The 25,109-nt window shown below is 47.8% G+C and overlaps 1 protein-coding gene, 1 long non-coding RNA gene and 1 pseudogene across 2 annotated transcripts; 1 reads left to right on the top strand and 2 right to left on the bottom strand.

Annotated features, from left to right (window-relative positions):
• The window catches only part of LOC133895110 (beta-fructofuranosidase, insoluble isoenzyme 2-like), a 60,503-nt pseudogene that overhangs the window by 33,796 nt on the left and 1,598 nt on the right, over positions 1-25,109 (bottom strand).
• LOC133896512 (receptor-like protein 36) lies at positions 15,962-19,271 on the top strand. Its single transcript, XM_062337142.1, is given in 3 exon segments — positions 15,962-16,244; positions 16,247-18,206; positions 18,209-19,271. Coding segments are annotated over 3 exon segments (3,048 nt in total). The 5' UTR covers positions 15,962-16,091; the 3' UTR covers positions 19,144-19,271.
• On the bottom strand, positions 23,298-24,861 carry LOC133894746 (uncharacterized). The gene is made up of 2 exons (XR_009905513.1): positions 24,410-24,861; positions 23,298-23,745 (listed from the first exon to the last, which is right to left on the bottom strand). It is a non-coding gene; the product is annotated as an uncharacterized LOC133894746 (long non-coding RNA).

Below are 25,109 nucleotides of genomic sequence, written 5' to 3'. Positions count from 1 at the left end.
AGCAGGCGGCCATTGGGGAGGAGTTGGTGCAGATGAGGCGACGCCTGCAGGCCACGGAGTGGCGGTCTGACCAGCTCATGGCTTCCTCGCTGTAGCATCTAGGCCCCTAGGTAAGTGGTAAGTGTTTCGGTGATTAATGACAACCATATTACTGTGACTAACAATTTGTTTTGAAGGGAATCAAAAAAAAAATTCAGTATACAATGACATTTGGGTAATCTTGGTCCCTAAAGTGCTTATATGGACAATCAAAGGACATATGCTTTAAGACTAAGGTTCTTCTAGTTCTAAGTGTCACAAAGGAGATGGAGGATACTTAGAGTAGTATAGGGCTTCTTTTCTTTTAGTCTTTTGACCGTACTATAAAGGGGGGCTAAAAGTAGTAGCTTGACTTAGTGAGTCTGGACATAGATGATGCACACTTGTTAAATTCTAGCACTAGGTAGAGCATACAAGTCCATGGTGAAGCTGTCAAGGAATTAGAGCTCAAAGAGAATTGAATTGGACGAGCTCACAAAAAAATTATTCACCGGATTATCCTCTGATGGATGTTTAATACTCACCGGATAAACACTAATTGAGGCATCCGAATTATATGAAAAATTTCAGAAGTGTTACACCGGATTATCCGGTGATGGAAGTCCGGTGACCACCGGAGCTTTTCCAGCAGAGAAAATTTTGGGAGAAAAACAACTTTGTATTCACCGGATTATCCGATGCTGCATAATATGAACACCGGACTATTTCTTGCAGAGAGCATTGCTTCGGGCCACAGTGGAAAATTACAGTCACCGGACTATCCGGTGACTTAGCTGGCAGACCACCGGAGAAATGTTGTGAAGAAACTCAGACAAATTGAACTCACCGGATTATCCGGTGAGAGCAAAAAATCACCGGAGTATTTCTTGCAGATTGTTCTGAAATTTAAAGGGTCGGGTGAGTTGTACTCACCGGATTATCCGGTGGTGACTGTTGTTCACCGGAGTTTATCACCGGAAAAATGTTGCCGTGCAACGGCTAGTGACAGCTAGCTCTGGGTTTGAACCCACCGGATTATCCGGTGATCTTAAGGATATATCCAGCGGATTATCCGGTGATTACAGAAAAATGAGAGTGGTTAGCCAACGGCTAATTTTTTATCTCTAGGCTATAAATACCCACTCAGTTGGTTTCAACAGTGGCTCTTGCGACTCTGTAGCAGCTCATACACTTGGTGTGTCATTTAAAAGCAAGAGAGAGAGAGAGCACTTGTGTCCATTCCAAGTTCTTAGTTGAGGATTAAGGACTTCTTTGAGTGCTTGAAGAGTAGCAAGTGTGCATCTAGTTGTTGTCTAGGCTTTGTCTTTGTCAAGCGAAGCTTGAGGCTTGTTACTCTTGGTGGTTGGCAACACCTAGACGGTCTTGGTGATCGAAGGATTTCTCGGTGAGCTCTTGGAGGAATTGTGGGAGCCCCGGGAGAAGGAGGATGTACTTGGTTTGATACCCGTCAATCCGGAGATGGAGAAGGGGTAATCAAGAGAGAGCACTTGAGCCTTGGTGACTCAAGGGGGAGCGACATCCTTGGTGGATGCTCCAACGAGGACTAGGGGGAAGTGCCAACTTCTCGAAAGCTCGGGAAAAAATCGGTGTTGTCTTCTCCAACTCCTTACTTTCTTGCATCTTATTTTGAGTTTTGTTATTATTGCAAGTTCTTCTTAGTGATTATCTTTCTTAGTTAATTCTTGCTTGATTAGCTATCTAGTTCTAGTTAAATCCCTTAGTCGCATTTCCTTTTAGTTTTATTTGCTAAAGCGGTAGAAGTTTTAATTAATATCCCAAGTCACCCCCCCCTCTTGGGCTATTCGATCCTTTCAATTGGTATCAGAGCCACGTTATCTTGATAGGCTTAAAATCCTAGAGAAATGGCCCCGGGGAGCGGAAGTGGCGTGCCAAGGTTCGAGAGAAAGAACTTTGCATATTGGAAAGTTCGCATGGCGAGCTATCTAGAGGCTATTTCCCCCGAATGTTGGCAAGCAACCTCCGTTGGGTTTGAACAACCTTTTACCGAACAAGAAGTTAGGTGGAATGCTAAGGCTAAGAATGCTATATTTGAAGGAATTAGTGAAGAAGTTTTCTCTAGAGTTAGAAGTAAGGAATTCGCTCATGACATTTGGGTCGCTCTTTGTGAAATTCATGAGGGATCTAGGAGAATTCGTGAAGAAAGATATCATGTGCTTATGAATGTTCTAAATCAATTCAAGATGCTTCCAAATGAATTATGCAATAATATGTATTCTCGTATGAACATGCTTGTGGAAGAAATCAATTCTCTTGAACTCACTCAATTGTCCGATGGAGATATTATTCGTAGGATCTTGATGGTACTTCCCAAGCCACAATACAATATTGTTATCTCTCTTCTTCATGAAAGAGACATCAATGACATGACCATCACCGATGCCGTTGGAAAGATATGTGCGCATGAAATGTTCTTGTTCGGAGATCATGAGTCTTCATCCAAGAAAAACCTTGCTCTCAAAGCAAAGATGGTCGACAACAAGAAGAAGAAGATCAAGCTTCCGTCATCATCAAGTGAAAGTGATGAAGATGACGATAATGATGAAGATGATGATAATGACTCCGACACCGAGCTTGCTCTTCTCATGAGAAGAACCACAAGGATGATCTCTAAGTTTCAAAAGAAGGGCTACAACTATGATCCCAAGAAGAACAAATTTCGTCCGAAGAAATTTGACAAGTTCGGTGGTGGAGACAAGAAGAAGTGCTACAATTATGGTAATCTTGGTCATATATCATATGATTGCCCTCATCCTGACAAGAGAAACAAGAACAAGTCCAAGAAGCTTGATGCAAGTGAGGATGAGGACAAGTACAAGAAGAATGATCAAGATAAGAAGAAGAAGAAGCTCTTTAACAAAAGAGGTGGAGGACGTAAAGCTTACATTGTTGGTGAATGGGTCTCCGGTGAGAGCTCAAGTGATGACTCAAGTGATAATGATGACAACAACTTCGCGGGTCTTGCAATCATCAATGATGATCCACCTCTACCTCCACCACCTATGTGCCTCATGGCAAAAGGTAACAATAAGGTGAGTACTGAGGAAGATGATAGTAGTGATGATAATGGTCTTTCTCCTAATGATCTATCTAAGCTAAAACTTGAGCATGATGGCCTAATATACAAACATCAAGAACTTGAGTATGCCTATGATGCCATTGATCGTAGCTTGAATGATTTGGTTGATAATGATGTAGTTAAGGTCAATGCATCTACTTTTTGTGATGATCTTCTTGATATATCATGTGATATTACATCATCATCTAAGACTAACCATGCAAGGGAGCAAGAGCTTGAAAGTGAAATTACAAGTCTCAAATCTTGTGTGGCCCGGTTGACTAAGGGGGAGTACAAGCACAAGGAAATCCTCATGAAGAATGCTTTGTACTACAACAAGAAAGGACTAGGATGCTTCCCCAACCCGGTAAAAAGGGTCATAAAGACACCGGAGATCAAGAATTGTTTCATCAAGGAAATTGGTTCATATTGCCAACATTGTCAAGTCACCGGACACCACACAAGGGAGTGTCCAATTCCTACCAAAACTCTCCCTATTTTGCCTTCCAAATACAAGTCCACATTTAATGATCATCATTTTCTATTGCATAAGCTTAAAAATGGTAAAATTATGGCAAAATTCATTGGAACTCAAGCTAAGGGCAAACTTCCTAGGCAACTTTGGATGCCTATATCTCTTGTATCTCACATGAAAGGTACCAAACTTGGTTGGGTACCTAAACAAAAGGCTTGATCACATGTGTGTAGGTGAACTACAAAGCAGGTGGAAAACATTGGGTGCTTGATAGCGGATGTACACAACATATGACCGGCAATGTAATGATGTTCACCTCTCTAGAAGATGAAGTGGATAATCATGATAAAGTCACTTTTGGTGATAACTCTAAGGCAAATGTGGTAGGTTTGGGTAAGGTGGCTATCTCAAAAGATCTCTCTATTTACAATGTTCTTTTAGTAGAATCACTTAGCTTTAATCTACTCTCCGTAGCTCAACTATGTGATTTGGGTTTCACATGCTTGTTTAGTGATGTTGATGTTATCATAACGAGTAAGAAGCATAATGACCTAATATTCAAGGGATTTAGACATGGGCATATCTATCTTGTGGATTTTTCCTCTAATGAAGCTAGCTTGACTACATGCCTCTTCACCAAGACATCTATGGGTTGGCTTTGGCATCGTCGGCTTGCACACATTGGGATGAGCCAACTCAAGAAGGTATTCAAAAATGGGAAGGTGGTTGGTGTGAAGGATGTGGTTTTCGAGAAGGACAAGTTGTGTAGTGCGTGTCAAGCCGGAAAACAAGTTGCAAGTCCTCATCCATACAAGTCTATGATGTCTACGTCAAGATCCTTGGAACTTCTACACATGGACCTCTTCGGACCGACTACCTACAAAAGTCTTGGTGGTAATTTATATTATCTTGTCATTGTTGATGATTATACAAGATATACTTGAACTTTCTTTTTAGATGACAAAGGAAAGACCGTTGAAATCTTCAAGAAGTTCGCAAAGAGGGCTCAAAATGAGTTTGAGTCCACACTTGTGAAGATCCGAAGTGACAATGGGACAGAGTTCAAGAACACTCAAATTGAAGACTTTTGTGAAGAAAGAGGCATCAAACATGAGTTTTCATCAACCTACACACCTCAGCAAAATGGCGTAGTGGAAAGGAAGAACAAGACCTTGATTACACTTGCAAGAGCAATGTTAGATGAGTATGGTACCCCAGAGAAGTTTTGGGCGGAAGCAATCAATACGGCGTGCCATGCTTCTAACCGAGTCTACCTCCATCGACTATTGAAAAAGACGCCATACGAGCTTCTCATTGGGAGAAAACCCAATGTCTCCTACTTCTGGGTGTTCGGATGTAAGTGTTTTATCTACAAAAAAAAGGAACGCCTAGGCAAGTTTGAAAAATGTTGTGATATTGGTTTTCTTGTTGGCTATGCATCAAACTCCAAAGCATATCGAGTATTCAACAACGCCACCGGTTTTGTTGAAGAAACTTGTGATGTGGAGTTTGATGAATCTAATGGCTCCCAAGGAGAAGTTATTTCTTGTGATATTGTAGGTGATGAACCCTTGAGAGATGCAATGAAGAATATGGCAATTGGGGATATCAAGCCTAAGGAGGATGATGGAGATGTACCCTCTACTTCAATACCACACACCTCAATGGCACCCCAAGTTGATAAAGATGAAGACAAAGATGATCAACCACTTCCATCACATGACGTCCATATCTCTCAAGAGGAAGCTCAAGCGCAAGCTCAAGATGTTGGATCACCACAAAATACACCTCAACAACCACAAGTGAAGCATACACATATTTCCAAAGATCACCCGATTGACTTGATCATTGGGAGTCCATCTAGGGGAGTACAAACTCGTTCTCGTCAGTGTGCTTCGTTTTGTGAACATTACTCGTTTGTCTCTTGTTCAGAACCCACACATATAGATGAGGCTCTCAAGGATCCGGATTGGGTATTGGCAATGCAAGAAGAACTTAACAACTTCACCCGCAATGAGGTATGGATACTCGAAGAGAGGCCTCAAGATAAGAATGTTGGTCACTTCCTTGCAGGCAAAGGATGACCAGCGTTCCTCATCTGGTAGATCTTTCTTGAGGTCCGATGGCTTACCCTGTAGTCTTTGGGAAGTCTTCCTGAGCCCCAGAGATGGGGGCTCCGGGGGGAGGCATGTCTTCGAGAGATGGAGGCTTCGGGAGGCATGGCTCTGGGAGATGGAGACGGGAGAAAGGGCCTGGCCCCTCAGAACATTACCGGTCGTGGCCAGAGCCGGAGAGGAGGTGTGGCCTCCATGGACTATGATTTTGGGTTCGCCGGTTCGGACATCAATGACGTTACAGGCCCTTCTATGAGAGGGTTTGAGGGACTTGGTGAGGAATTATTACTTTGTTAGCTATATCTTGTTTGGGTCGTGTACCGGGATCTTGACCTTGTGTTTCTTGGTATTTCGCAGTGACCGCCGAGGTGGATGTGTCTTCAACTCCTCCCTCGGAGGCTTTGGAGCCCCAACAGGGGTCAGGATCTCCTCCGGAGGTATCCCCGAAGGCCGCCTTGGGGGACGTGGCCTCGTCTCCATGGAGCGTCGAGCCGGCTGGTGACTTGGCCCTGACGGCCAGTGCTGGGGCACTGTGCCCTCCACTAGGGCTCCCCCGCGACGTCTGAGGGGGGCCCCGGCCTTGGGGTATTGATTTTGGATGACTTCGTGCAGCGCCCGGAGGCGTCAAGGGCCTTTGTCGTGGCCTCCTCTCTTCTCCAGAGTGGAGAGGTCAAGCGATCGTTGGCCTAGCATCCTTTGGAGGAAGTGGAGAAATGTCTGGTAGCGGCGACCCTGCAGGTCAATGGTCTAGTCATGATTTACCGGGTCCGATGTCTAGTCCTGAGTAGCTTATTTTGTCCTTTTCTTTCTTCTGTTTTGCCTCGTAGGAAGTAATTTTGACGAGGGTACTGGGAGATGGGGGTGCCAGGCCTTTGCCGTGGGCCCGCGGCACGTGATGAGGTTGACAGCCTTCGTCAAGCCTTGGAGGAGGCCCGAAAGTAGGTGGAGTCTTCAGAGGGTCATCTTCAGGAGGAGATGTTGCTCCGTGAGTGTGAGGAGGGTCTCTGGCGGGAGGAGGTTTTGAAGCAGGAGCGCACGGAGGCTAAGGCACAGAAGGTTGTCGAAGACCTTCGAGAGGCAAGGGAGTTCACCGATGTAGCCAATGCGGCCCGGGTGTCGACCGAAGGTGATGTTGAGACCCTTCAAGCCACGTGGGCGAGGTGTGGCGAGAGCTGAAGGAGGCTCAGGCATCGGAGGGAGCACTGCACTCGGAGTGCCAGCGGCTAGCTGCACTTGCGTCAGAGGTTGCCCGAATCACCTCGACACCCTGAGAGTCCTTGGGGCCAGTGTCCGCCACTACCTTCCGACTTGGAGGTGTCGGTGATGCCGCTCTTCTGGCTTTTGTCTGCCGCGAAGGTCATGGTTAGAGCTGCGGAGACATACGCGAGTCCAGCGCACGTGTGGCCGAGGCGTTCCAGCTGACCCTACTGCACCAAGCGGTGATTGGTCCTCTCGACGTATTGGAGCAGCAGGTGCCAGATTCCGTGATCGAGGGTTTTTGGCTCGAGGCACCTTCGATGGAGATTCGCACAGCTCTAGAGAACTTCCATCATAACTTGTGGGCGAGGCACGACCGGAGGGTAACGTTGCGCTACATGGCAGGTCAGGTGACTCCAGGTGCCCCCGGAGGTCTTCGTCCGGGTTCTTCGTCAGGAGGTCCGGACCTTCATCCGGAGCCTGCAGGCACGTCGCGGCCCTCTGGAGGCCTCTCGCTTCACGACGTTGCTCCGCAGGAGTAGTCTTCATGTGTGGATGTCCCGGAGGTGTAGCTCTGTCGCATGCTGTCTGTTTTTTGCTTTCTTTCTTTTCTAAGGGGGTCAAAGTCTTAGTATGTTGACTACCCCTTTTGCTTTATGTATTTGGGCTTTTTTCTTTTCTAAATGGAGTCATGTCTGCCTTCTTGTGGTTCGCCTGTGTTGTTCTGGAGTGTTCGTGCCTTTGAGGCTAATTGGAGTTTGATCTGCGTGTATAGGTGTGGCGGCCTAAAGCCGGAGGGGGCCTCGCTCGTATCTGGAATGGTGCCTCCGAGGAGGGATTGAGTGTGTCCGAAGCGTCTGGGGCCACTCTGTCTGTCCACGTGCAGAGTCACTTTGTTATGCCCCATGATTCCGAGGGGCGCGTGGATCCGAAGGTGGCCGCCATGGTCAAGGTCGAGCCGAAGGACCCCCTTGTGTCTACCCTAAATGTATGTTTTGTTGCAAAGGACGACTGGTGTGCAACTCAAACAGCCCGGGAGGTTACCAGTTCACGCTTCTTACAACACTTTGTCCTCCCCCGAGATTTTGATGTAAGGGTGCCTTCGGAAATCCTTGAGCCTATCGTGGTCGAGGTGAAGGTGGAGGAGGTGCAGGCTACGGAGTCCCCACCGGAAGAGCAGGAGGAGGACGAGCTAGGTTTCTCAGCCTTCAACTCATATCCCTTCCCAGCGGATCCTTCATCTTCCCAAGGCCGAGGGGTTTCCGCCTTAGGCGGTGGTTCCCTCCTTGGAGGGGATTTAAGTCAACCCCCTGTGCGTAGTTACCGGGTTTAATCCTCCAGGTCTCGTGGTATTTCTAAGAGGCGTGGCGATCGAGCGTCCTCGTCCTCCCGTAGTGTTACAGGGAGGCGTAACAGTTTAGCAAGTTTGCTAGGCATAGATTCGATGTACAACGGTTAGCTGAATGCAAACTCTTTGTATGCCGTGTATGAATAAACTTGCGTTGTGTTAGCTTTGTTTTTTTTTGGTGTTTTTATAATTTATCGCATCAATGCTTTGTTATTGTATCAACACTTCGCAAGTGCCCCCTATCTCAGCCCCTTCGCATTTTGCGATTTGTTAGTGGCTGTGGGGTGCGAGATTCGAGGGGTACTGCGTAGCGTTAGGTGTTAGCAGGGAAGATACTGTAGGGGTGAGATGATTCTAGCACATAGACTTTTAGTCTTCAAGGTGCTGGAGGGTCAATACTTTGTATGAATCCTTTTTGGCACGGAGGCTAGGCCTTTAAGATGCCAGGGAGGTTATCCCTCCACCACGTAGGTTAGCAAAGCCTTAAAGATGACGGAGGGTCTTATGCCTGTTCGGCACGGAGGCAATGCCTTCAAGGTGCCAGAGCGATATTTGCCTCTCCACCACGTAGGTTAGCTAGACCTTAAAGATGGCGGAGGGATATATGCATATCTAGCACAGAGGCTTAAGCCTTCAAGAAGCTGGAGGGTCTTCGCGTTCCAACTATGTTGGAGGGGGTTCGTTCTGTGTCGGTTAGGCGGTAGGAGCCAGGCCTGTTAGACCTAAGGACTAGGTATGAGCCTTCCCATTTGTTGTGCAGTTTCCCCGAAGCCAGGGCACGTCGAAGTACTAGGTCGCCGGGTTCGAAGCTTCGTGGCGCAACCTTAGGATCATATCAGGCCTTGGTTTTCGCGATGTAGTGATCGAGGTTCTGGACGGCACGGAGCCACGATCCTTCGGTGAGATCGAGGGAGAGTTCTCTTTCTCCGGTAGTTTGTGGAAGCTGCACCCTGAGCGAGCATCCGTTGACCTCGGTGGGGGGCATGGCTTTGTCGCCATATAGGAGGCGGAAAGGGGTGAACCCTGTGGCTCGCGTGACAGTGGTGCGGAGGGACCGTAAAGCCTTGGGGAGTTCCTCGACCCCCAGGCCTCGAGCTAGGCCGACGAGTCAGCGGTTTAAGCCGAACAGAATGTTGTTGTTGGCCCGTTCGACGGCCCCGTTGGACTGAGGATGTCGAACTGCAGCAAAGCATAATTCGATGCCGAGGTCTCGCAGAATTGTCTGAAAGGTCCGGAATCGAATTGTGTGCCGTTGTCGACCGTGAGATATCGTGGGACGCCGAAGTGGTAGATTATGTTTTTCTAAAATAATTTCTGGACATTGTTCAATGTGATCATCGTGAGGGATTCGGCCTCGATCCATTTGGAGAAGTACTTCAATGCTACCACGCGTACTGAAGGTTGCCTTTGGCACGGGGGAATGGTCCGATGAGGTCCATGCCCCAACGAGCCAGGGGCCAGACGGGAGCGATTGGTTGTAGGGGAGCCGGGGGTCGGTGGCTTCATCGTCTCATCCATTGGCATCCTTGGTAGGTGCAGACGGGGTCTTCTGCATCGGACATGATTTTAGGACAGTGGAGCCCTTGGTGGATAGCCTTGCTGGCTAGGGCACAAGGCGCCAAATGGTTGCCGCAACGGCCCACATGTATCTCCTGGATGAGGTTGGCCCCTTCTTGTCTGGTGATGCTGCGAAGGAGGGGAGCGCAAACAACTGTTTTGTAAAGGGCGTCTTCTATGAGATGGTAGCCCCTGGCGCGATGCAGAATGAGGCGGAGTGCAATCGGGTCTTCCGGCTCTTCTGTTCCACTGAGGAAGGATAAGAGGGGAGCTCTCCAGTCGGTGATCTCGATAGGGAGGATGGTGGCGGCCACCTTGTCAAGAGTTTAGCAGTCGGCTCGTGTAGAGTCTCGAGGAAGGTGCCCAACGGTGGGTCTTTTCCTATGGCGGTAGCTTTTGCTAGGGCGTCTGCCTGGTCGTTGTTTGTTCGTGGTATGTTGCGTATTGATATGCCGCGGAAGTGTGCTTCTGCTTTGCGAATGGCTTCAAGGTATCTTGCCATGTCCGGATGTCGAATTTGGAAGCTTTTATCGACATGGCCGGTGATGATCTGAGAGTCGATCCGGATGATGACTCTGGCTGCCCCCAAAGCTCGGGCCTTCCGGAGGCCCAAGAGGATGGCTTCGTATTTAGCTATGTTGTTAGTTGCCTTGAAATCCAAATGAGCAGCGAACTGGACCTGCTAGCATGTGGGGGAGATGAGGACCCTAGCAGCTCCGGCGCCCATGGAGCCATATGCTCCGTCGGTGTAGATAGTCCAGATGCCTTGGGGAGGGGTAGTGGTGGGTTCGGTGGGTGCCAGAGTCCATTCGGTGGTAAAGTCTGCCAAGATTTGGGATTTGATAGCGGTGCGGGCCACAAACCTTACCACAAAGGGGGCTAGCTCTACTGCCCATTTGCCGATGCGTCCTGTCACCTCCCGGTTGTGAAACATGTCACCAAGTGGGTAAGAGGTTGGGACAATAATGTCATAGGCAAGAAAGTAGTGCTGGGATGGCACGAATCTTGCCAGGGTCGGCCTCGATGTCTCTCCGGGAGACGAGATATCCCAGCATCTTTCCTGCCTTGGCGCCGAATACGCACTTCTCCGAGTTCAGCCGTATGCATGCAGCCTGGAGGCTATCAAATGTTTCTTGCAGGTTGACGACGTGGTTGGTTTTGAGCCAACTTTTTACCACGAAAACGTCCACGTAGGCTTCGACATTACAGCCCAGTTGTTGTTGCAGTACCTTGTGCACTAGGCGAGAGAAGGTGGCCCTAGAATTTCGAAGACCGAAAGGCATCCGAACGTAGCAGTATACCTCAAAGGGTGTAATGAAGCTGGTCTTGTTCTCATCCTTTATCGCCATCCACACCTGGTGGTACCCGGAGTAGGTGTCTAGGAATCTTAGCAGCTCACAGCCGGCAGTGGAATCTACTAGCTGGTCGATACGAGGAAGGGGGTACAGGTCCCGAGAGCACACTTTGTTTAGCGATGTGAAATCGATGCACATACACCACTTTTCGTTGGGTTCTTGACCAGGACAATGTTGGAGAGCCAATCGGATTGGATTACCTCTCGGATAACACTGACCTTTAGTAGCTTCTAGACCTCCTCTTTTGCGGCCTCTGTCCACTCTGGGGAGAGTTTGCGAAGCCCTTGGTGTACAGGTTAGGCATTCGGGTCGACCTGGATAGAGTGTTCGATAATGCAATGGTCGACTCCTGGGAGGTCCTGCAGGGACCATACGAATGTGTCGATGTTACCCTATAGGACATCCAGAAGCTGGGCTTCCTACTCGGAGGTGAGGTCTACCCCTATTTGGAAGGCTCGATCAGGTTGGTCTAGATGTATGGGGACACGCTTTATGTCTCCCTTTGGTTGTGGCCTCGAAGGGCCGCGGTGCCCGAGATATGCCGACAGAGGGTCCTTGGAGCCCTCCTGGGTTACTGCATGGATGTGGCGACCGGGGAGTGGAGCAAGGTTCCCGTACTCGATGCACCTAGCCAGGTCTTGGTCGCAATGGATGGTTATCAGTCCCTGGGGTCCAGGCATCTTCAAGCAGAGGTAATTGTGAAGGGGTACGGCTCCGAATTTGTTCAGGGTTCCTGATCCCAGAATGGCATTGTAGGTGTAAAGCATGTCCACAACATCGAAGGTGATTACTTTTGTTCGTGTTGCGGGGCCTTCGCGGAAGATGATTGGGAGTTCTATCTGGCCTAGGGCATCGAGGGGAAGCCCATTGAACCCCTGGAGGGGTCTGTGGACTGGTGAGAGCCGGCTCTGCGTGATTCGGAGCTGGTGGAAGGCATGTATGAATAGGAGGTCAGCCAAGCTACCTCCGTTGACCAGTATTCTCCAGACCTCGACTTCGGCAATGTTGGCTGAGATGACCAGGGCATCAGAGTGGGGAACTTTCACCCCCTCGAAGTAGTCGATGGTGAATGTCACGGGGCGTCGGTCCATTCAGGGGCCTGTTAATGGATGTTGGTTGCTCTGATGTGGTGCACCCCGCGTGCGTAGTCTTGCCGCTATTGTTTCGAAGTGCAGTCGAAGCTCCCTCTGCCAGTTATAATGAGGATGATCTGTTTGCCCCGTGCCCCTTTGTCGTGGTATCGCTTTGTTGATGATCAGGGCGAAGAAGGTAAGGCTAGCTGTGGAGGGTTCTGCAAGGCCAGATGATCAACCTGTCGGCTCGTTGGTAGCCTGCGATCTTTGGACCGCTGCTTGGTAGCCCCCTCGGTTGAGGTGAAGGCTGCCTGCCTCCTGAGGTATCCTTCTCAGAAGGTAGTGAGGGTCCGCCAGTTGTAGGTGTTGTGTCCTCGTCCTGTGCTGTGTAGAGTGCACTAGGATTCCTCCTCGGAACACCGGTTCAAAGTGTGCCCTCGCTCCGGGATGCCTCCGGGGCGTCCTCGGCCGCGTCCACTAGGGTGGTTTTGGTTTGGAGCCTCATGGCTGGGGCTGATGTTGTTGATGTTTCGACATTGCTGCTACCGCCTCCTTTGGGACCCGGAGGTATGAGCCTCCTCGAAGCCCCTCTTCGCTGGGGGCGTGTGACATCCCGCCTATGAGTGTGACTTCTCGGGGTTGACACGGGAAGCCTTAGTAGCTCGCAAGCGCCTTCGGCAGAGTTTTTCCTCCTCTGCGTGCGCATATTCTTCGAATTTTCTCATGAGGGCTTTCACTATGCGTATAGGACATCAGTTCAACCGATCGTATAGGGGGCATTCGGTCAGGCCCTGGGTCGAGACATCGATGATCGAAGAGTCCGATATGCCCCTAATCTGGGCCTTTGTCTAGGAGAACCTTCGGAAGTAATCCCGGAGGATTTCATCTGGCTCCTGTCTGATAATGAACAGGCTTCTGGAGGTTACTGGCTTGACGAAGGTGCCCTAGAAGTTGCTGCGGAATAGGTCTCAGAGTTGGGATCAGACATGAATAACGCTAGGGTCTAGTGCCTAGAACCAGCGTATGGCCACCCCTTCCAAGACGAGAGGAACGCATTAGCCATGGTGGCCGGTCCACCCCCGCTAGCTTCTATGGCGAGGGCGTAGGACCAGACGAACTCATCAAGATCTGAATCACCCTTGAACTTAGGTAGCTTTGGGGTCCGAAAGCCCTTTGGAAAGGGCGTCCTCTGCAGGTCAGCCTGCAGGTTAGAGTCGTCCGTGGCTCCAGAGGCCGAACGTGCAGGGCCTTGGCGTCGAAGAGTTCATCAGCCTGTAGAGCTTGGATTGGAACAATGTCGGTCATCACGAGGGCGGCGGTGGTCGTGCGGGTAGCCTGTTGCTTGACCCGCAGGGCCGTTTGTAGTTCCTCCATATGGGTTAGGAGTGTCGCCAGGCGTGATTGACGCTCGGGTGGAATGGTGTTTTCGGCGGTGGCGTCGGCCGTGGCCCCTAGGGGTGCAGCGGGGACCTCGCCCTGCTGCTGCTGTTGCTGCTGGGTCTCTGGGGTAGGAGCCCTCGGTGCCGGCTGCAGCTATGGTCATGGCTGGGTCGGTGGTGATCGTAAGGCCCTCGTTCCCCCTGGTTCGGGGTTGTCATCAGCGTGGCTTGCCCCTAGTCGCTTGGACTATCACACAGGGTGACCGGGGGGTCAGCTGTCATCGCCGCGGCCTTGGTGGTCTTTTTCTTGGGTGGCATCCTACCTCTCTTAGCACTTCTGTACTCGAGCCCCCACGGACGGCGCGCTGTTGGTGCAAGAGATCGTCTTACCCCAGCAAGTACGGCGAGAGTTTCTTCTAAGGAGGAGACTCAAGCTTGCAAATAAAGTTTGAGAGGAAGGTATACCACAAATGTATTGATAGTAGAAAAATAGATCCTTCTGAGGGGAGTATCACAGCCTGACTTTGTGTTTGTGCACCTCTGTATTCTGTATGTTTTTTCTTCCCCTCTCCTTAGATGGCCATAGCCCCTTATTTATAGGGTTGTGCGTAGCTTAGCGTACAAGTTATCGCTCTGTGCAAAATATTCAGGATCTGGCCGAGTTACATGGTATTATCCTGTATAACTACTTTTTACCCTAGATAGAAGATAAATATCTACTATGGTAACTATTGTGGTACCTGTACTCAAAGGGGTGAGCTAGTCGCCAATTGCGGCCCGGCGTCGCACTGTCAGGGGTGTCAGGATAATCTCTATTGTACTGGGGTGTCAGGACGGTGCCCACTAGCCTAGGTACTTAATGTCGGTCACTTCCTTGCAGACAAATGATGACCGGCGTTCCTCTTCTGATAGATCTTTCTTGAGGCCCGATGGCTTACCCCGTAGTCTTTGGAAAGCCTGTTTGAGCCCTAGAGACGGGGGCTCCGGGGGGAGGCATGGCTTCGAGAGATGGAGGCTTCGGGAGGCATGACTCCAGAATATAGAGGCTTCGGGAGGTATGGCTACGGAAGATGAATACTTCGGGAGTCAGAGCTTCGAGAGGTGGTTACTCCGAAGCCTAGAAGTCAGAAAGTGGTTTTCGAGAGATATGGACCTATAGATATGGACTAGCTAAGCTAAAAGGATCATCAGAGTCTTTAACAACGACCCATAATAGGTACGTAGTGACGGTCACCGGCCGTTCGGCCGTGCGTGGTAACGATGTCCGCAGCAAGGCCACCACACGTTAATTTTCTTTCATGCTGATCGGGTTGTTCTTACCCAATAACCCCGGCGCGGTAGAATGGTGACCAGGAGACGTATGTATGGATCACCGACGACTTGTTGGCCAGTGACCGCGCGGTAAACTCGATCTTACGGCGGCAGGCTGCTATCATTGACTGACCTGGCTGATAACAGCGCCGATGGATGAGCCGGTGGTGTATGACTCCCGGTCGGGGATTTGTATGGTGCTTGCACGATTATTGCTCAGTTACTCAAATGGTCTCGGATCGATGAAGGGCCCCTGTACGTACGTTTCACTGTTGCGTACGCATCAGGGAACCCTGTGCCTGCAATTCTTGATGGGCCAATTAAGTTGCATGGCCCATGCATGATAACGTCGATCCTGGTTGTGGAACGCTCGAGTTAGTTAGTGTCACCGCGGTCATGGACGGGCAGAATTCAACCGGTCACAATCTATCTATTATCTATTATTATCTTAGTAAAACCAAGTTAAAAGTAGCATGCATGCTCCTTCGCTTTCAGAGCCTAAAATTTACCACATTAATCAGGTAAAAAGAAGAAAAAAAATCTCCACCATTAGATTCTATAGGTCCAAATTATAACTGTCCAGATTAATTTTATATAGACAACAAAACTATGGAAATACAACTCTAATTTAAAAATTGTTCATATCGCTAATACCTAATGTAGAATCTAGATTAACATGTATGGCTATATTTCCTTTTAGCACACGAGCTATGCCCTAGAAAAATGGCCTGGCCAAAGTCCTAGCTTTAGAGTTGACTAGCTAGGTGATGGAATGGATGAAAAATCAGACTTTACCCATGTGTCGGCAATCGGAATCCAGTGTAGATTTTTTTTTACGAAACCAGTGTAGATACGTGTCTCGAATCTCCGTTAAAAGAATCTGGAAGAAAACTGGCTGAATACTCGTGTTGTATTAATGAGGTTGAGTGATCGAACCAAGCAATGCGGCCTTAAACAATGATAGCAAATTAACTACACAACACTGTTAGTCCGGCGCTGAAGGGGATTGCGTCTCTTACGTCATTACGTGCGTGAGGACGGGAATCAGTTGCCCAACTGCCACTGTGTATATAAACCAAGGCATGGTAAGGATCTCCCCACATCAAAAGTAGAAGCAGCTCATTTTAGCTTGCGGCAAGTCTTAGCCAGACAAAGCTAGCTGCCGATATGGCCACCACCGTGGCCCATCACGGGCAACGGCTGCTAGTGTTGCATCTACTCATTCAAATCCACCTCGCAGCTGTGGTGTGCTCGCTCCTCCCTTCGTCGGCTGATGCGCTGCTCACCAGCAACCAAACTGTTACCACGGCGTGGGTGCGTGGGTCCCATGCCAGCCCGACCAGGAGATGGCGTTGCTCCGGCTCAAACGGTCGTTCGCCGCCACCAACAAGTCCATCACGGCGTTCCGATCATGGAAGGTCGGCACGGACTGCTGTGGCTGGGTGGGTGTGCACTGTGGTGACGCCAACGGTCTCTTGACTTCCCTCGACTTGGGGAATTGGGGCTTGGAGAGCACAGGTCTCGACCCTGCGCTTTTCGATCTAACCTCCCTCAGGTATCTCAACCTTAGCTGGAACAATTTCAATATGTCCGAACTCCCGTCCATCGGGTTTGAGCAATTGACCAAGCTCACCAGTCTCGACCTCTCCAACACCAACTTTGTAGGTCAAGTTCCTCATGGCATAGGTCGTCTCACGGATTTGTTCTCTCTCGACCTTTCCGTTTCTCTTGAACTTACTGAGATACCCGGTGTTGGTTATACTTTTGGTGCAAAGACGAGTTACATAGATATTGACAAGGGGGGGCTAACAATGCCAAACTTTACGTCCTTCGTTGCAAATCTAGGTAGTTTGAGGGAGCTCCATCTTGGTTCTGTCGACCTGTCCCAATCGGCAGAGTGGTGCGATGCTTTATCCATGTACACTCCAAATCTCCGTGTCCTTAGCATGCCATTTTGCCTACAATCTGGCCAAATCTGTGGATCGCTCTCTGCTTTGCACTCATTATCTGCGATTGATCTACAATATAATTTTTTGACTGGTCCAGTTCCAGATTTCTTTGCCAACTATTCCTTCTTAAATGTTCTCCAACTTAGCTATAATCGCCTTGAAGGATGGGTCTCTCCTATGATCTTTGAACTCAAGAAATTAGTGACTATCGATCTTCGCCATAATCCTAAAATCTCCGGTAGCCTCCCAAATATCTCAGCTGATAGTTGTCTACAGAATTTGCTTGTTGGTGAGACCAACTTATCTGGTACAATACCAAGTTCCATCGGTAAAGTCAAATCTTTGAAGAAGCTAGGCCTTGATGCACCCGGTTTTTTTGGAAATCTGCCCTCGTCAATTGGGGAGCTCAAATCCTTGAACACATTGAAGTTATCTGGTTTAGATCTAGTAGGACCTATACCATCATGGATCTCAAACTTAACTTCCTTGGAGGTCCTTCAACTTTCTCATTGTGGCTTATACGGACCAATACCATCTTCCATAGGTCATTTGATCAAACTAAAAACATTAGCAGTCATGAAATGCAAAGCTTCAGGGGAGATACCTCCACATATCTTAAATATGACACAGTTACAAGAACTAGTCCTTGGTTCAAACAATTTCACTGGGACGGTGGAACTTAACTCGTTATGGAGACTACCAAACCTATTCCACTTAGACCTCTCATATAACAAGATAGTTGTAATAGAGGGACTAGATAACTCTTCAATGGTATCCTTCCCCAGCATAAGCTACTTACAGTTGGCGTCATGTAGCATCACTAAATTCCCTAGCATTTTAAAGCATCTAAATGACAACATTGGGCTTGACCTTTCAAATAACCAAATGCATGGGGCCATACCCCGGTGGTTATGGGAAAAATGGTCAGACTCATACAGTGGCCTTTTCTTTCTAAATCTTTCACACAATAAATTTACTAGTGTTGGCTATGACACGTTCCTTCCTATTTTTTCAGTAAATCTGGATCTCAGTTTTAACATGTTTGAGGGGCCAATACTCCTACCCCAATATTCTGGAGAACTGCTTGATTATTCTAGCAACATGTTCTCATCCATGCCACCTGACTTTTCTACTCAACTTGATGACACTTACCATTTCAAGGCCTCTAGAAACAACCTTTCGGGGAATATTCCGACATCTTTCTGTATGAATCTTCAAATTCTTGACCTCTCTTACAATAACTTCAATGGTTCAATCCCCTGTTGCCTAATGAAGGATACCAATACATTGAAAATTTTAGATCTAAAAGAAAATCAACTTCATGGAGAGCTCCCGAGTTGCTAGACATAAGTGGCAATAGGATTGAAGGGCAGTTGCCTAGATATCTAGCTGCTTGCAAAAGCTTGGAGGTCCTTCATATAGCAAACAATGAGATTAGTGACTCTTTTCCATGCTGGATGGGTACACTTCCTAGACTTCAAGTTCTCATCCTAAACCACAACAGGTTCTTTGGACCTGTGACACCTTCTGGTGCTAAAGACAAAACCACTTGCGGATTCCCCAGTGTACGGATTTTGGATCTAGCCTCCAACAACTTCTCAGGCACACTGACAGAAGAATGGTTTTCGAAATTGTTGAACATGATGGTCAAAGTTAATAGTAATGAGACATTGGTGATGGAATATGGTTATGAAGGAGCACTATATCGAGCTGACACTAAACTCACATATAAAGGGTCAGAGATCACATTTGAAAAGACATTAAGGATCCTAGCATCCTTTGATGTGTCAGATAATGCATTCCAGGGAAGCATCCCTGCAGCTATTGGGGAACTTGTTTTGATAGACGTGCTCAACATGTCACATAACTCCTTCATAGGGCCGATTCCATCTCAGCTCGGTCATTTGACACAGCTAGAGGCTTTGGACCTGTCCTCTAACGAGCTTTCTGGCGAGATCCCACACGAGCTAGCATCATTGGACTCCCTCGCAACATTGAACCTGTCCAACAACAAGCTGGTGGGAAGCATACCAGAATCACTTCATTTCATGACATTCTTAAACAGTTCATTTCTTGGAAATGATGGTTTGTGCGGCCCACCATTGTCAAAAGAGTGCATCAACACAACAACACCAACAGTGTCGTCACATCATTCCAAGAAGAAATCTGTAGACATCGTACTGTTCCTCTTTGCTGGACTGGGATTTGGAATTGGGTTTGCAATTGCAATTGTTGTGGGATGGGAAATCCCCATCAGGAAACAGTCTTAGAAAGGCTGGGAAGCACTCATAATTATGTATCAAAATGAAATAAAAATTTCCTGATTGCGGATCACGCCGTAATCAGAGCTGTCTTATAAGCTGTCGTTGCTGATGCAGCTGTAATGTTCTGTGTTAATTCATTTATAAATGCTAGCAAAAAAGTCTGTTTGAAATGTGGTGCACTAAACCAGCAGATTTACATAATAGTGAAGAACTGGAACGGCGACTAGAAGGGATGAATAGGAGCCCTTAAAATTCTTCAAGAAGAACCAGGCCTATATCAATTTGCACCATACGCACTTCAAGAACGAATCACAACAAAGAGCAACACAAAACACAGCCGAAACATCACAAAACTACACTCACAATGAACATCGAAAGTTATGATGAGTTGAAGAAATTCAGTGCTGAAAACACTGTTCATCAGAAGTTCTGATGACGCTGTTTATCAAAAGTTCCGATGTTAACACCGGAAGTTCCGATCAATCGGAATATCCAAAAATCTCAAAATTTGAAGCCTCAGGATGGAAATGCTGAATTAATCGGAAGTTTCGATTTTCAAATCGGAAACTCCGATGAATTCAAATTTCTAGAATCGAAAGAACAGCACAAGAGAAAGAGTTCACCGGAAGTTCCGATTTAGGAGATCAGAAGTTCCGATGTGTACAAATTCCTAGAAAACTGCAGCTCGAGAATCCAAAATCCAAACTTGAAATCCAATCAAACGTGGTCCAAATCCAACGAAATTTTAGCCATAGCTTCGCACGTACATGGTGAATCATTGCCCAAAAGATCTCCTCAAAAAGATCAAGATTTCACCCACGATTTCACAGATTTGACCAAGAACATGAAGAGGGGGAAACTTTTGGGAAAATCAAATCCAAGGCGCTTGTGTGAGGGAATTGATATGGGATCACCCTAGATGTTCTCACATATGTCCTAGCAACATTTTGTCCCAACAAATTCACCCAAAATCGCTGCCAAAATGAAGAACGAAAGATTCACCAAAACTTCAAGAACAAGAGACTAGAAGGGACACAAAAGCAGCACAAATTTACAAAACAACTGAGGAATTGAACTAAGATCTAGCAAGATTCATGGATAAAAGACTTGGAAGCCACCCATCATCCTTCCACTCATGATGAGATCAAGTCTAGATCAATTAATTCTAATCTCTCTCTTGAAGCCCTAACCAAGCCTAGCAATTAGCAAAATAGAAAATAGTCTTGGAGAGGTGGTTTGCAACCAGCCAACTCCCTTATTTATAGGCGAATGGACATTTACCAAACTGCCCCTTAAGTCTAATACAGGATACACACCCCTGAGGGGTAAAATGGTCCAAGTTTTTTGTTATCCATCGGATGGACCAGACACCTTCACGAATTCGCTTTGTTTCCACGCAAGCTTTGCGATGGTGCCACACGTCCTCCGACTCTACCCCTGGTTTTGAGGAGAAACCGAGAAACCATCTTGCACGCTTCTCAAAGTATGATTCCTCTCCACTCGCGTAGCCTCTAAGCAAGCTCTTCGATGTCGATGCGTGTCCGACCTCCGCCATGGCCTTTGACACCTTCAAGCCTTTGCGCTCCCGCCACCGAGCTGTTTCTTGACTTGCCATCGTCTTTCTGCCTTGACTTGGTCTTCATCACCTTCTCTTCACACTATGTCTTATTGCGCCCTCCATATGAGTGATGTGGATTGCCTATGGCTGCACCCAGTCTCGCACGGTCCGTCAGCGCCAAGCTTCCACTTGCCCTTCACCGTCTTGCCGTTGATCGCCATGTCGCATCCATACACCTACACTTCATGAGCCAAGAAACATGTTTCTCCGCTATCCTCAATTTCCACTCCATCACCCCCTCCGGTTAGCCATGAACATAATCAAGTATAATTGAAATATGTTATGCAAATCGAAAGCCTCAAATCAACATTCCCATAAATTACTCATCATTATCAATAAAGGGCACTTCTCATCTTGTGTTCTCAGATATTTACTAGTTTTTTCGCTAGCTCAACCAGCAACCTACGTGCTCCAAGCTAGCGAAGCAAAACATTGTCGCCAAGCTAGCTCTCATCCCACCGGCACCTCGGCGCACGAGCATCAAGATTTCCACGGTCGCCGGCAGCCTCCTCCACTGTGCTTACACCCATATAGACGTGTTCGGGCCTGGCGCTTGCGGCTTCTGTTATCTGCTGCGACCTAGCTAGTGTAGGGCGACGCCAACCAGCCTGTCCATCTTCGTATCACCAAGCAGGTCCCATAGGTATACGTGGCGCCCGGGATGAAGCCGCGGGTGAGCTCCCACCACGCGCTGTCGCGGGTAGGGAGCGGGAGAAGTGCCGTGTCTCTGGTTTCTTATGTAGTGGCCTTGAATTGCCCAGCCTGTGGCGGAGGCCGGTGACGAAGCCGCCGTAGTTGTCACTACTCTGCACGTCAAAATAAACGTGTTGCTGAAGAGCAGGCTCGTCGCCATGCATGAATGCACGCACTCTTCTATTGGCGTTATCATGTCACTGCCGATCCCTGTAAGTGCACAAAAGGCTGAACAGAAGTTACGGAGATGATCAGTGATCAGACAAGAAAAACAGAAAGATCACGGAACAGAGCAGGGCAGGACAGGACTTGCAACTGAAGGAGGTGAAGTTGCAAAACTACTACGATACTATTATTGATGTCTTATCTACGTTTCTGATTGCGATCTTCGTCATTTCATGCGAGGTGAGGGCAGGGTGCGTTGCTGCCCAAGGCTCCTGTGCACAGTGCGACATGAGGGCAAGGCGTAGCCCTCCGCCGCCGCCACACGAGGAGGAACCGAGGAAGGGCATCGCTGCCTTTCCGGCTCATTGCGTCGTTTGGCTGGGGTGGGGTGGAGGAGGAAGTCTAGAAGGGTGTCGCCGACTCGCCTTATCGAGGTCTTGAGGCTGGCAATGGACGCGTGGAGGCGCCTACTTGGAGGCACCGAGGTTCGAGGGAGGCAATCCGCCGATTCCTCATGTCGCGTTCGGCGAGCGGAGCTAGCGGGCAGCGTTGGCGGGCAGCGCCTCTAGGGTTTAGGCAATGCGGCTGTAGAGCCTGGGGCCTGGGAGTGGGAGGTGGAGGCCTATTGGGCCATGGGTCGGGGCAAAAACAGAAATTTTCGCCGATAATTACCGCCCAAAAAACGGAAGAACTAAAAAATGATCAGAAGATGCCTAAATTGTTTTCATATAATTTTATCATTTTCGTTTTCGTTTTCGGGAATTACCGTTACCGGCTAAAACGGTCGGAAAAAATTGAAAACAGCATCTGGAATTCCAAAAATTACCGCTTCCGTTTTCATCCCTATCACCAACGAAAGAAAGCTATGATGTATGGGTGCCAACTATCCACAAAGTTGTCACAGCTGCCCTCGGCACTCTAGAGGCGGTGGGGCGCTCCCATGTGTCGGTGGGCCTAGAGAATGTGCCGCCGCCAACTAGCTCGATGAACCTCTACGCTCCAGCTGCCGACTTGTTTGGACCTAGCAAGGATACTCCACCGGCGACCTCTGTTGATTGAGACGCGCAGGCTGATGCTGCTGACGCCGAAACTTGGCTGACCACACGAACCGTACCCACAACACCCCTAGAATGTGAGCAACCGGCTACAACATACCCATGGACACACAAGCATTGTTCATTCCTACACTAGAGCCGGAGGCACTGGGCTTCTGTTGTGCCTTTCCTGCTCATATTAAGTCACTGATGAAGTTTCCCGGATGGAGCTTTGATCCCAGGGTACATCGGGCCAAGGCTCAAGCATGACAGCCCATGTAACCCTTAAAGGGTGGAGCTTGAATCCTGTTGACTGCCGTTCTGCGTGTACTAGTCCCACGGCGCCGGTCATTGGTGTGGGAGTAGGAAAAGGGTCTAGGGCATATGTAGGGAAAAAAACCCACTTGAGGTCACTACAATATCAACGATTAACTTATAGCTTACAATAAAGTAATTGAAGAGCATACATCAAAGCCAAAACTACAATCCAAGCACTCTCTACTAAGAAGTATACGGCTCATGGGTGACTAATTATTTTTTTAAAAAGAAGTCAACATTTTGGTCACTATTTTTTTAAGGTAAATAAGATATTCCATTAAACCAAAGCAGCTGTAGAATCGCGAGCTATACATACACATGTTGGAACTGTATCAAGCCAGAGTATAACTAAGCTCGGTCCCAAGCTAGCTAACACCTAATGCGAGCTACTTGATTACAAGACCTCCGTATATACACAACTCCAAACTAAAAAAATACATAAGAGCTGGCATTTAGCCTCACTAAACAACACGACTAAACAATTAATACAACTTGATACAGTAAGAGAGCTCTTTCACTCTTCTTTAGCTTCGTTCTTGTGGTTACCACGAGACACCATGACAGAACCATTAGAATTTTACCAAGTGGCAATCATTCAGGTACCTTATTCTACAAGTATCTTAGCTCACCAGTGCATTTGTAGCACGAGTTCGGGCAGTTCAATTCATGTTCGACTTGCTCTAGCCACCGTACCAACTACACCGTTTCGGACAAACACATAGATGGATGGACTGATGGACAAGATTCCCTTGCTGGGAGCATCAACGGCTGCAGCTAGACCTCAATATATTTTTAGAAAATGGAATTCGTTCCGGCTTTTTGCATCTTGGATGCATACAGCCTACATCATTATTACAAAGTTTTGGCTAGTAGCCCGTAACAAATCGAGAGCAAAGCATGATAAATTATGTCATGCATGTATTCTATAGCTACAACGTCACCTATGCTTTGCAAAGATGTCTATTGCCACCACCTCCAGAGTGTAGCACACATTCAAAACATCTTCCTTTTGGTCCTCCATTTGTAGTAATCTCCAGAACCTTAGCCAATAGGTTCCCCTGAATATAGCCTGCATGAATGACATATTTGTTTTTTTATTAAACACGATATCATTGCGACAAAGCCAAATAGCTCAAAAAATAGCGGCAACCCCGACCAAAATTCTTTTCTTTAACTTTCATCCCAACCCCTGTAGCCAATTGCCCACAATATGAGATATGTTCCTTGGTCTTTTTATTCCCAAGGCTGCTGTGACAATGCGCCAAATGGTATTAGCTATGGGACATTCCAAAAAGAGGTGTTGTATGCTTTCATTGTGATTACAAAAGCAGCACTTAAGACTACCCTCCCACTTTCTTTTTGCCAAATTATCTTTGGTCAAAATAACCCCACGGCCTATATACCATAGGAAAATCTTTATTTTTAAAGGGAGTTTTAGCTAGACCTCAATACATGTGTGCCAGCAGCCACCACTAGGTCCCAAACGTAACCGCTCACTCAAAGGTCAAATTGCCGAGACGCTCTCCCGTTTCAAAAGACAAGACCCTCTTCCCTTTAAACCCACAACCCTTAGATCTCCCATTGCTGCATGCTGCAATAAAATTGTTATCAGGAAGCGGCTTTTACCTACCTAGGCTGCTTAGTTAAACCAATGCTTAACTAATTTATAACTTGGTCAATCAAAGTCATGACATTATGCATTTTTGGTTGGGGCCGAAGCTTGAAAAGAGCCACCAGGATTGCATTTTTCCTATTTAATTGGAGGGATAGGTGCAACAAATTAATCTTACCTAGTTATTATCAAGGTACGTAAGACCTTTTGACCAAGGAGGTGCTGCTTCAATGCCACAATGCAGGACGACAACCTGTGCCGTCTGTAGCGTCACCTCAACATGTTCTCCGCCTGTTCTTGATGGACCGACTTGCCCCTGACCGCCTCGACCTCCTCGATCTGCCACTGCAACAGCTGCTTCCCGCTGGGTCGAGCCAAACAGCCCTTGGAATAGCCTAATATCATTCACAAATAACAAGACACATACACAAAGTTAATCAAGATCGTCACTAAAAAAAAAAATATGTCGTCAAAGTCCTGTGATTTGACTAACAAGCACGAGCATGTGCATGCATATGGACAATCGATCTAA

This window comes from Phragmites australis, chromosome 16, assembly GCF_958298935.1.
Source record: "Phragmites australis chromosome 16, lpPhrAust1.1, whole genome shotgun sequence".
In the NCBI taxonomy this organism is placed as follows: domain Eukaryota; kingdom Viridiplantae; phylum Streptophyta; class Magnoliopsida; order Poales; family Poaceae; genus Phragmites; species Phragmites australis.
This window is presented reverse-complemented; position numbering and strand designations above follow the sequence as displayed.